This window comes from Ctenopharyngodon idella, chromosome 8, assembly GCF_019924925.1.
Source record: "Ctenopharyngodon idella isolate HZGC_01 chromosome 8, HZGC01, whole genome shotgun sequence".
Lineage (NCBI taxonomy): Eukaryota > Metazoa > Chordata > Actinopteri > Cypriniformes > Xenocyprididae > Ctenopharyngodon > Ctenopharyngodon idella.
Window position 1 is genome coordinate 23025497 of NC_067227.1, and position 14044 is coordinate 23039540.

Below are 14044 nucleotides of genomic sequence, written 5' to 3' on the forward strand. Positions count from 1 at the left end.
CTCAGCTAAATGTAATTTGAATTATCATCATTTAGGGGTTTTTCCTCAGCAAATATTGATATATGTGATTAATACAGAATTTAGAAATGCATAAAAACATACACCACCGTTCAAAAGTATAGGGTCGGTGAGATTTTTTTTTTACATTTTTGAAAGAAGTCTCTCATGCTCACCAAGGCTGCATTTATTTTATCAAACTATAGTAAAAGCAGTATAATTGTGAAATATTATTACAATTTAAAATAAATGTTGTCTATGTTAATATATTTTAAGTCTTCAGAGTCACATGATCCTTCAGAAATCATTCTAATATGCTGATTTGGTGCTCAAGAAACATTTTATTATTATCAATGTTGAATACAGTAGTGGAAAAATAGTGGAAACTAAAATAGTTTGTACAGGATTCTTTGATGAATAGAACAGCATTTATTTGAAGCAGAAATCTTTTTAACACTGTAACAGCCTTTGCTGTCACTTTTAAACAATTTAATACATTTTCTTTCTGAATAAAAGCATTCATTTCTTTCACTAAATATCTTACTGACCACAACCTTTTGAACAGTAATGTATATTATCACAATCACATTACAACAACAACAAATTAATCAGTATACAATATCATATTCAACTCAATTAAACTTTTAAATCGATTGACTAACTTATTTTAAATAGTTCTCAATGGACAAGTACCTCATCCATCCCATCAGTCCCATAATAATACCACAGGATTATGAGCAGGTCTGAATATGTGAATCACCGACATAATTTCAATCACATACCATTCCTATCTAGCATTTCCCTAAACAGAGCTAGACTTTTATCCACCACGTAATACAGAATAAACTGCTGGCCTTTCAGACTAGTTCTGTTGAAATGTAGGTAGGAGTGTGACATGAACTGGGCAGAGATATATAGAGAGAGATGTTGAGTGTGTGGGTATGGGTTTGAAGCTGTGCATGTAGGTTGCGTTGTGTAAACAGGATGTTTGTATAGTGCAGGAGAGGACGCTTACAGGACTGCACCGCTCTGTATGCTGCAGCACACAGTATACTGCAAGTATTCCCGTACATGTTGTGTGAATGTGGGTGTGTACATGTGCTCTCTTACCCATGGTGGCTGCTCGACTGTCCTCTTGATCTGAACCAATGCCTGTACGAGGACTACTGCTCTGTTCAGCCTCTGAGAAAGAATAAAAGATTGAAAGACATTAGTCTCCTACTCAGCAGATTCTCTTAATAGATATATAAATGCGAAGGTCTGAAGAGTTGAGGTCAATGTTCAGCTTAATGTACAATAATGCTCACTTGCAATCTTCAACGTTTGACTTTCTGTGATGTACTGAACAGTGATAGTGAATGGCCTAATTTATATAGAAAAAATACTGAAAATATTGTACATATTCAGGTCAAGTGACTGGCATCAATTCATAATTTTTCAATATTTTTCAGCCAAATAAAAATGTATTTTAAAATTTAGCTTTTTTGACAAATCTTGGCAGGGCAAATAAAAATCTGAATATGAATAGAAAACATACAAATAATAAACAGCTGAATAATTACTCTGATTCTATACATGCTGTAGTTTGATAAATGGCAAACATACTGTAAGCAAACTGCAGCAGAATTAGAGTATAGAGTATTGGGTTTTTCCCAAATGCAAGTGTATGTTCAATGAACAGAAACCTCTGACATGTTGGCATGTGGTTGATCATGTCAGCGATAGCTTTGGTAATCCGACATAAGAACATGTTTCTGTATAAACAGCAGAGAAAGCGAAAACTCTGCATGTTTCCTATAAATCACTCATAGGATACTTATATAGCCATGCGCTCTGATACCACGACGAACTGAGGCTCAGCCAAATGGCTCATAAGCCTTGTAAATGAGAAACACACCGTATCAAAGTGCTCCAAAACCATTCAAATATTCTCTTTCTTTTCAACTTGTTTGGCAAGGCCGAGCGTAATCTCGTTGAACCCTCTTCACTGGCAGAGCATGGGGATTGTATTGCCAAAGTGTAAACTCATTGAAGCAACACAATAATGACAAAACAACCTAATCCAACCATAAAACCTTCCCATTTGTGAGCGTTCCAGCTCTTTGCCACACGGATGTGAGGGAAAATGCAGATAAACACATAAAACGAATTCAAGTCAAGAAGCGACGGAGGATTTTCTGAATAGGGAATGAAAGAATAGAGGGGGTTACCGCAAGGACTCTGGCAGGCGTTCAAAGAAAAGCCAGTAAAAAAGCTCAAGCTGGATAAATAAATAAGAGTGCTCCCTATCAGATGGGCTGCACGCCACTGCCAGTTCAAAGTCGAGGAGAGTCCGACCGGCTGCACACGTCTCAATGCAACGCTTCATTACGACTCTCACACTCTTTGTGGCCTGCAGGACTCAGAGGCCGACCGCAAACTACTGCTCAAGACACATGAAAACACACAGACCACAGCAACACAACAGCGATTCTGGAGCAAATTTCTTATATCTATTTTTCTTATAGGTAATACAATAAAAGTTTATGTGAATTTGTGTTTGCAACCCATTTCACTTCCATAACGTGAAATAATTCCAAGTGAAACAGGATATTTATCCAAACAAAATGCAAGGTAGGATTGGATCATAAGAATTGGGCGTTACATACCAAATTGGAGCCAGAGTGAAAGCGTTTTTTCTCATTTTGGCTATAGATTAACATTACCAAATAGCCTGAACGGCCTAGGTGATGTTGCCAGAAAAGAAAAGTAATTTCAGAGGAAGAGAAAGTCATTACATAATGATTAAAAATTGCAAAGACAAATTACTTTTTGCCTTTGGAATAAGACGCACCACTGAATAAATCACAATAAGATCAGAAACGTGCATTATGAAAATAAATATGGCCAATTTGGATTTTATGTTGACTTTAAGATCACGACTAGTCTTCAATCTCCCCTCTCATATAATTATTCCAGCGTTATTTTCCCCTGCCACAAAATATGAAATGTTTTCTTTAAATATATGTGCAAAGTGCAGCCTAATTATGTTGGTGTAAGTAAAATACACATGCTCTGGGGAAAAAAAAGAATTATATACCCTACAAATCTTCATAAGTTCAATGACATTCCAAAGGAAGCGGTTGGACCCGGGCCATAATACTCAATGTTTTGATTATGAAAAATTGGAGAGGCCTTAAACAGTAGGAGACTGATGGATGCTGAGAGGTCTGGAGTTTGTTCCAGAGGAGACAAGCAATGTTTAAAAGTGCGGCAAATTAAAAATAAAAAATAACCCAACACAAAAACATAAACAAACATGTCTGTCATCGCTGCGATTCTTCGCAGGCCAGGATGATTAGCGCTGCCAGCTACAAAGAAGGACACGCTCCAGTTCTCTCTCTCTCTGCTTTTCTCCTCCATGACTGTCTTCAGAGTCCTATGCGCTCCTGCCAAAAGCTGTGGCGGTTTCTAGGCAGTCAGCCCTCAGACCGAATCACTGGCAAGGAAAATCGGAGGGAAGGAAAAATAAAAGTGTCAGTTTGAAGGAGATACTGGCACAGAGAGGCTCTGACACATCCCGGTTTCCAAAAGGGCCCGTGAAGCTGAAGACACCAAAACATAAAATGTAAATAAGAGAGGAATTGCTTCTGTACCCAATCGAGAGCTCCGCATTTCATTTCCGACACAAGTCCAAGAAGAAAAAGTAGAAATGCAGATGGAAAATATGATGCAAAACTATCTGCTTGAAACAACGGCCATTTTCTTTGTGGTGCATAGAGTAAATGTTTGCCTTTTTGTAAGGCGATTTCTCAAAAAGTGGTACAATAATGACAAAACAAAACCTAATCCAATCATAAAACCTGTTTTCCACACAAATCTAAGGGGAAAAATGCAGGTAACATTCACAACATAAATAAAAGAAACAAAAAAGTAGAAATGCTAGTGGAAAATATGATGCAATAAAATGTGCTTGAACAACGTCCATTTTCTCTCAAGCACGCCATTTTGTAAAGCCATTTCTCAAACTCTGAAACGCAATGGTAGCTTTCCTTAGTTGGACTACAACCCAAAGTGTAATCTGGAGACATGTTAGTCTAGTCGATTATTAACCCGAGAAATATTCTCTGACCTATCAAGAGGACTGCTTCCTTCTCCTTCATCAAAACCAAAAATCATTTTTGCCTCTAGCTTCTGACTTCTTTATGTAATATCTATAGCATCTCGATGATTTAATGGCCCCAAGCTTAAGAACTTTTTGTCCTTGTATGTGTTTTCCATACTAAAACTGTCACTGCAGTAAAAGTGAGGTTGCTCCTAGTGAAAGTTGTTGCTATTTCTTTTCATGCAAGCTACATTTCAAGCCAGGAATCAGTCATCGACACAGCCATTTACGTTTTTTTTTTCTTTTTGGCAGACATTTCATGAGCAGAGAGGAGGTTTGTCGTTGGCAGCCATTTTAGATCACTCTTTCTGCTTTCTCTCCCTCTCTCTATCTCTCACACTCACTCTATCCCTCCCTCTTTTTCTCAAGCAAGAACAAAGTAAAAGTAACAGTACTGAAGAGTGCCAGCATGCCCATGTGCCAACTCACTCCGTTCAGGGCAGAAGAGAGAGCGAGAGGGAGACAGACAGAGAGACAGAGAGGCAAATGGCCGCTGCTAAATGGTTGGCAGAGACTCTGAAGATTTAAAAAGTTGGAGTGGGCAGAGAGCGAAAGTCAGAGAGAAAGTTTGAGCTGTGGAAGTGACCTTACGTGAAAGACATTCCTGTGCACTGCCTCAGCCATTAGAGTGACTAACAGCTAAATAACAACATGAGGTATTACGCAGTTAGTCATGGCAGGAAGAGTGAGCAAACTTTCACTCTTTCAGACCCAGAAGAAAATAAACATAGTTTACAGCTGAGTTCAGAATGTTCCTCTAGAAATCCTGTACACTGACACACAGAAACTTTCCAAATCCTCAAAATACACCATCAGCTAGATAATTAGGGGTCATCATGGGGTCTGTAAAACTTTCTATTCATCAAAGAAAAAAGGGTATCACAGTTTCAACAAAAAAAAATATGAAGCAGAACAACTGTTTTTAACATCAATAATAACAAAAAATGTTTCTTGAGCATCAGATCTGTATATTAGAATGATTTCCGAAGGATCATGTGACACTTAAGACTGGAGTAATGGCTGCTGAAAATTTTGTGTTGCCATCACAGGAATAAAAATGTTAAAATATATCAAAATAGAAAATAGTTATTATAAATTGTAATGATATTTTACAACAGTGTTACTGTACTTTTAATCAAATAAGTGCAGCCTTGGTGAGCATATGAGACTTCTTTCAAAAATGTTAAAAAAATCTTACTGACCCCAAACTTTTGAACAGTATAAAGCAAGTAGCCTATATATTTGTACATTAATAAAAACTATACTACAGGGATGTTGAAGGCTTGTTCTAAGGTGTGCAATAATTTTCAGCAAAATGCTTGGCTAAAGTAGTTCCAGACAGGTCTTGACCTCATTACATGTTCATATCACTTCGCCAAATGATTTCAGATACTTCAAATGTCCTTACAGCCTACAACAGCAAAAGAACTTATGTTTCGCTATTAGTAGAGATGCTGCTGCCGAACGCTGTTGAAAGGCGATTTTTCGACGTTGTCTCTCTTTCTCTCTCTCTTTCTAATAACTGCATTAGCTCAAGCCTCCTTTACTAGCTCTAAAATGACATTGTAAGAAGTCCTATACACAAGAGCGTTTTAAGGACAAAAACCTGACAAATGTCTTAAAATACAACATCTGAACAGTGTCTTGAGGTGTAGTTACCACAGTATAAGTGGAATAATTGAGTCCAGTGAATTATTAGAAAATAATGCACACCCATTTTCTAATAATTCAACGGTCCGTCGTCAATTATTCATTACTTATTTAAATTGCTTGTAATGTAAGCAGCATAGCAATGTATGTAAAGTTTTTATAGGGAAGACATAAAAAGCATCTGTCAGTTATATACAATAGATAACAGAGGGTCTTATCTCTTTATCCTTGAAGATCCTTGTCCTGACAAAGGCTGAAGACCCCTAGATGATATTAAATGAATAAAAACACAAAAGGTACAGAAAAACAAACAAAGAGACACTTGAGCAACACTAATTGCTACTACATTTTTAGCTACTTTTGCTACAAAACGCTACTGGGGTTCATGTCACACTGTATTGTGCTTTACAACTGAATGAACTGAGGCAATGCTCAAATGTTCTCTCCTAAACTGTTGCCTGCCTCAAGTAGTGTTTTGAAGTTTAATTCATTTGAAAGAATCAGTTCATTTAAATGCTTCATTTCAATGGATCTTTTCAAAGAAAAAGTTGAACTGATTCCTTTGAGCCCTCTGCAGGTTTAATGCTGTCATCCTTATTGTTTGTCGATCAGATAAATACTGCTCTGATTGCAACATAAATAAAATCATGTGATAGTTATACATTAAAAAAGAAACTGACCCCTTAAATAGCTTTAATGTTTGTGTCATTAACGTAGCACAGCTGACTACTTTTTCAAAAGGATGGCTTGACTGTTTAACCACATTAAATTAACATTAGTTTGTCGCAGTGTTTATATGAGTGCTAATGTGTGTCTGTGTGTGTGGATTGGTCAACATCATTTGCTGAAGCAGCCTGTAATGTTTCATTTCCAGCTGTAGCTGAGCTGATTGAGGGCGACAACCTTTGTCATACCACACCCTAGCATTCTCCATCACTCTGAGAGGAAGAGATGCTATTTCCCTCAGCGCAGAGCCAATAAGACAGATGGATCAGAGGACATTCAGTCTGCCGAAATACTGAAACAATTATGAGCTGTTCCTTTACACTGCAACTGTGGAATTTAGTATGAAACATAAAGTCAGTGAGAGCCACAAACAACCCTTATGAATACTGTATAAACCACACTCTCATGGTGGCACTGGTTATGGCAAGCAAAGTATTGAACTTATTGAAGAGAGCTATTTAATTGCTTTTCTAAGTTATCAGACTAGTGATCGTCCCCTGCTGGATGGTAAATCTGCAAAATAAATCCTCTGGATTTCCATTGAATGAGGAAGCTGACCTAGGGGTGGGCTGTTTTAGCTTGGGACAATAAGGAACCACTTAGAAGACCCTAGCAACCACACAGCAACATGCTAAAAACTCGAACATCTTAGCAATGGCATAGCCACCACCACTCAATTTCTTCTTCTTCAAAAAAAAGTTTTGTGTTTAAACAGTGGATAATCAAAATGTAGCCATGCTGCAAATTCTGGGCTCTCAAACTCAAGGAAATCAATTAAAGATCCAATGCCAAATATCCTGAACTGATTAGAACTTAGTGCTCAGTCCAAATGGAGTTTAGATTCACTCCAGGCTTTTATAAAGCATAACACAACAATACAATACAAAACAGAACAACACATTAAAACACAGAATAAATAGGGATGCAATGATATTAAATTCTGTCCAATATACTGATAAATATTTTCAAGTTGGTCGATAACTGATAAATGGTCAATATTAAAATCTATACTATTTTGTCTATAAAACAGAAAAAAAAAAAAGGATTTTCATTTTGAAATTTGCTAAATTTGCTATATTTAACAGTGTTGATGAAAGGCGTAATTCACCACTTTGCAAGATGGTCTTTTAATAAAACATAATCTATGTAGTAGCAATGTGATTTTTATTTTTATTTTTTATTGGTGCTACATGGCGTTCCCTTTTGCCAAAAAGGTCAAGTGGTGCTCACTGCTGAGCCAAATGGGTGGAGCTTAGCCTAGTCCAGCTCCACCTCTGTGGATCTAAGGGGTGGAGCTTAAACTAATTAGGTTTAAAGATAGGGTTAAGATTAGGTTAGTGTATGGTTGGACATTCTAGATCCACCAATTAGGTCCAGAGATGAGGAGCTGGACATCAAGCGTGACCCATTGGCTCTGGAGTGAGCAGCTTCTCAAAAAGGTAGGAAAAATTCAACACCCATAATGCACTGGGCACTATTAGACTGTCCATTAGCAAGGATACAAAAACTTTGTTCATCATCCAGCAGGCTTTTTCTGACAAACAAACGTGATATCTCTGTGTAGTAACATGGAAAATGAACACATATTGTTCATTTACATATACTACTGATATTGTAACAATACAAAGCTGGCTGAAAATCACCCTTTAAATAATTTTGAGTGTTCAAATAAAGTGAGTGTTAGATGATGGAAAAGGTAATATAAATGTAAAAATAAAGGAAATTAGTATGCACGCTTAAATATCCAGTATGAATGTGCATCCCTAAACATAATGCAAAACAGCACAATGCAACATAACGTAACACAGCCCAATCAATGGATGTGTGTCTCAGACATCATAGCCTGCTAATCTGATCATATCTCTCGTACATTTCCCTCTTTTTTTCTCTGTGTATCATTCTGTCTCTCTTTTCAGCACTGCTGATCAGTTTCAAAGCTCTGATTTCATTGCTGATCTGTTTTTCTGCTGAAGAACAAACACAGTGAATGCACATCTCTATAAAATTCTCTCTCTTTTCTGTTCTGTCTGCATCTCTTTCTGTCTCCATGAGAGCTGTCAGGGCAAGAGTTATTGATCCTGACATCGCCATCACAGCCGGCCAATAAGTCTTTAACATCTAGAGAAGAACTGAATGAGAATGTCAGACTGAAAAAGAGCTTGTGTGAAAGCGCGAGACTGATAGGGAGGGGTCTCTTGAAGCATTTAGCAGTCTGGCGGACCACACTGGCCCCCGGGCCTGCATGGATATGAATCCACTGGGAAAGTTTTAATGGGTTATCTTAATATCTTACGAATATCAGTGTTCATCTAAATTCATTACAGACCCTCTAGATGGACAAGCGCCAGGGTAAAACAGAAAGGAAAACAGCAGGTTTTGTTTTTCAAGACCGCCAGGTGTCAACAAGCACTACTGATAGGAAATTTTGAATATGGAATTTCACAGCTGAGAGGAAATATTGGTGAAAAAAATGCAGCAGAACTGTACAGTATATCGGACAATTTGTATAGTATTTTTATTTAGTTAATCTGATTTAATTTAATTTCAATTATTTATTTATTTTAGGTTTTACCACTGAGGCGCAAGTCAGACCAGATGTTTACTTTATCAGATGCTTTGTATGTGTGTAATTGCAGTCAGGGTCAGACTATCACTCTTACAATTCGATTTAAATGTTGCAGTTTGTAATCAAGTTATCGGCCAACTGGAGAGTAACTCAATTTTATTTACTCGCTAAAGCCCATTTAAACTCGCATTTGGTGCTTGGCGAGTGTCAATTCTGGAACCTGCATGCAGCACTCTGAGAAAGACTGTAGAGAGAGATAAAAAGAAGAGGAGAGAGGGAATGTCTACTCTTAAATCTCTCCCTAAAGTTGCTGAGGTAAGGAGAACAGGGTCGATGCCGCAAAGCTGACGTTTAATGAAGGAAGCCTGTGCTTTTATGTGGTCCAGCAAACTGGTGTCCTATATAGAGTCAGAGAGAGCATGGAAGGATGAGTACAGTCACATTTATGAAAAAAAAGTCTCTTAGATATATTGTAAATAAAACTAATGCTAGAAATTGGCTTTACTTACAGGTAAATTAACTTACCTGTTTAAATGATTGGTTACATGAATGCTGAACTTTTTAAAGCCATTAATTTGGGCAGAGGTTGTACATTGACAAAAAAACAAAGCTGAACATGAAATTATGACAACTGGCACAAATAATAATAACACACTATAATGAAATTGATACTAAAACAAATAATATTATAATTATTAATATAATTTTAATATATATTTTATCATGCAGTATTATTATTAATATTAATGTTTAATATTCTTATACAGTAAAAAATAATGTGCATCATGAAAATTTACTACTACAAATAATAATAATAATAATAAAGATGATTGTTTATGTATTATTGTGTCAAAAATAAAACTAAAAATCATTTCTGAACATTGAAAAAACACAATAAATATCGGCATCATGTGTTAAAAAAATCATACTGGTCAACCTGTAATGTAAAAATAAAATCATGAAAAGGAAAAAGTGGTCTGATCACACAACAACAAGAGTTGGATGAAAAAACATAAAATTTTCCATGAGAATGGAAAAATAAGCATTCAAAAACAATATTCAGTGAGGACAATCCCTCACAAACAGCTAACGGAGGAGGAGCTGTCCAACAGCTGCAAAATCCAAATGACAGTCTTTTACTTCTCATCTCAACTACTGGGGGGCCTGTGAGGAAGGAGTGGGCGAGCGACGCTGAGAGGGACTCACTAAGGGGAAAATGGTAGGCGGAGGTAATTGGTCCAGCTGACCTTTTCTGCAAGATTGCAGCTTCCTGTGGCAGAGGGGTATTATGGGGCTGCCCGAGTCTGACAGTAATAACACACTGCAGCTATTTGCTCAATCTGAACGCCTGGACAAATCACTGCCAGCTGGAGGAAGACAGGCAAGGCTATACAAGAGTCACACTGCAGGTGCAGACACACACACACACACACACACGTATGCACACTTTGCACGTGTTACGTTCTAACAATGACACCTCAGAAACATATCTACCCTGAACTCTCAGCTCAACTTATCTAAATCGAGAAAAACACATGGAAGTCATTTTTACTAAAGGAACTAAAAACGTTACCTTTTTGTTTATGATCATATGAAAATAAAAATTATGTCATCAGCAGTGTTGGGGAAAGTTACTTTTAAAAGTAATGCATTACAATATTGCGTTACTCCCTAAAAAGTAACTAATTGCATAACTTAGTTACTTTTTATGTAAAGTAATGCGTTACGTTACTTTTGCGTTACATTTTCTCATCTGGGCTAGGCTGTTTGTTTGTTTAAAAAATGCTATTTTTGGCAAATTGTAAAGGCCTTTTCACACCAAAAGTGAAATGAATAAGCCTCAGGCTGAAGGAAATGCAAATTCATGCCTGTACAGTAGAGGGCGCAGTTCAAACAAACAAGCCTTTCAGTCATGCTGCCATTCTGGAATACAGAAGAATAGGATGCAGGAGAAGTAAATGAGTAAATGTATGCTCGCATTTAGTCTAGAACTAGTCTAGAATAACCATCATGTTTACACAGCGCACACAACACCTCTGCACTCCCGATTTCAATCAACTTGGGGACAGAAGAGGTGTCAGTCAATAAATGGGAAAACAAAGTAACTTGCGTTACTTATTTGAAAAAGTAACTCAGATATTTTGTTGTAAATTTAAAAGTAATGCGTTACTTTACTAGTTACTTGAAAAAAGTAATCTGATTACGCAACTCGCGTTACTTGTAGTACGTTACCCCAACACGGGTCATCAGGTGAGCAAATTACGACAGAATTTTCATTTTGCGGTGAACTTCCGCTTTAAGGAACACACATTATCCATTAAAACAGCTCTTTATACAATTACAGAACTAAATTAATCAAAACAAAACTAATTGTTTTTTATGAAAAGTATTAATGTGCCAATCTAACTAACAGCCCTAAAACACAAAAATCAGAACTAAACATCCTAGATTAAACATACTCTATCAAACAGCTGAGTGGCTCTTCCAATTGGAAGGTGGGATTACCATTCCTACAGCCGTCAAATTCATTTTTCTACAGGTGGATAATCTCCTCTTCATACCGTCTGTTGTCCGACTTACAAACCTGAAGCTCTAATTCTAAGATGAATTCATAGGTGGCCACCAGAATGTAGTTTGAGCCTCATCAATCTCATTCACAGGTACAACAGTTTCATGTTCTGCTTTTGAAACAGAGAAATAAACTAGTAGTACTAGTTCAGTGCCAAACCAGTGTTAGTCTGACTCAGAGGGCCATTAAACAACAATAGTTATTGAGGCTGTAGTTGAAGAGGGCACTCTGAGGCTTCACTCGCATTGTAAGTAAAGAATTATAAAGCTCCTATTTTTTCTGCTTTTCCGCAAGCCACAATATAAAAACCAGATGTGAACGGCGTATTCCTTTCAAGTTATTTTTGGATGAGTTTCATAGACATATTAAAATATATATTTATATAAAATGGCTTAAACCACCCACCATAGCCTTTGGATCAGCTATAAAGCACTCTCTCTGCAATTTGAGCATAGCATGTCATTTGTGAGGACTCATGCAGAGTGCACAAACGCTGGCACGTGAAATTATAATGCTAAATGATTATACGCACACACAGCATTTACACAAATTATGTGTACACGCAAATGCATGTATGCATATGTACATGCAACCCTCACACACAACAATCAGTATGGTAAAAGTTCCAACATCACGTGTGGGGGAAATCCTTTAGCGGCTACCAGTTCGTGCCTTCGCCATCCACTGTTTCCATGATTATGGGGATGAAATTGAGAAAAGGTTTAGTTTGGGTTTCCATCAAAACATTCGCTGACATCTCTAATTGGCCTTCAGAGCTAACAGGAGAGCGGAGGCTACAGTAGGTCATGGCAGACGGGCAGATCTCACAGGGCACACTTCCCAGCTCTCCCTCCATCGCCATTCCGGGAGTGGAAGAAGGGCAGGGCTGTCTGGGTGGGCGCTGGGAGGGTGTTTGGTTTGGAGAGGGCTCCAAGGCCAGAGTCGCGCCAGGACCCTCAACACAGAGGCCTCACCCTCTGGGTTACTTCCATCACCCTCCCTGTCTCTTCTCGGCACAGGATTCTTTTCAAATTGTGGTTTCTTAGGGCCTAGCAATGCGGTTGGGGATCCTTAATAAATAGGAATTTTCCTCCACTGAGGTCGGAGAGGCTGCAATCCCCTCTGATCTGACACCCGGGTTCCCGCTCTGCTGTAATGGACTTTACCGGAATGGACCGGACCCAGTGCCAGTTGCAAACAATACAACAGAAACCACAATAGGACTGGCTGATAACCTACTTTTCACCTATATAAACATTTCACAATTCTGGGATCATTTACTCACCCTCATGTCATTCCAAATCTGTAGAATTCTGTGGAACATATAAGTGGATTTTGAACTGTTTTGTACATGACCATTCATTTTCATTGTACTGACAAAAAGAACAAGTCATACAGGTTTGGGACGACACAAGTAAATGACGATAATTTTGGGGTGAACTATCCTCAACAAACATCCTCAGCTGTCTAAAGGACCCTAAAGGGACTTTTTCAGGGATATTATTATTATTATCATCATCACATTGGGTGTGTATAGGATTGGTGCAAAAAGTCAGTGTCACCAGTAGGGGGCAGCGTTGCTGGAGCCAGTGTCATCTTGACATAGTGAAACTGCTTAGAAATGTGGAAATTTCCAGTACTTAAATTCTCGATTCTATAGGTTGTTATTGATGTTTGAAATTTCTATACAGTTTGGCACACTGTAATGCATTATTTAATATTAAATTTTATAAATTAAAATAAAAAAATGCCTCTTAGGCTTTTCAATGTCTTTATTTTAATTATAAATGCACGGCAAGATCAGTTATTTAACATACAAAAAGAGTATTTATTTATATAGCGTTTAAGCTCATAAACAGCCTCATAAAGCCATCACACAATGTTGCCGCTACACGGTGTCAGGAGTTTGTCATGCCTGTGCCATATGTCATGTCATGTTTGTTCCTTATGTGAATTGGGGGAACCATAAAATCAGGCTGAGTGTCTGAGGGTGCTAACCACCCCGGGTGGTTTGTATTGTGGTGGAGGACGTGGTCTGAAACACAGATACACACTGGCCTTGTCTCTGTTTCGGGGTTCTTGGATCCTCCAGTCCTCACGTGGCAGCCTCCGCTGCTTCAGTGTGGCTTGGCTGCATGCAACAAGCTCTTCGTCCAGGACTGATGAGGGCTTTCCTCATTCAGAAAGCTTGGAAAACCTACACCGACGGCCATGCAGGCCAAGCCCAGAGATCTCACAATTAATCTTCATTGTTTAGTCTATTCAAAGCAAAGTTTTTTAAGTAAAAACTGAAAAGTTTGTATAAAAGTGATTTAATTTAATTGCGTGAAAGAAAAGTTCAATACAGATTTATAGAACTCATGCAAGCGCTGCCCTGTAGGCCTAAAAACTC

The 14044-nt window shown here is 37.9% G+C and overlaps 1 protein-coding gene across 6 annotated transcripts in view; it reads right to left on the reverse strand.

The window, feature by feature from the left end:
* nfic (nuclear factor I/C) overlaps window positions 1-14044 on the reverse strand; it is a 128486-nt gene that overhangs the window by 35957 nt on the left and 78485 nt on the right. For all 6 annotated transcript variants that reach the window (XM_051904611.1, XM_051904615.1, XM_051904614.1 and 3 more), the window contains exon 3: window positions 1108-1179. In XM_051904611.1, the coding sequence (XP_051760571.1) occupies window positions 1108-1179 (72 nt within the window). The remainder of the gene's footprint in view (window positions 1-1107; window positions 1180-14044) is intronic.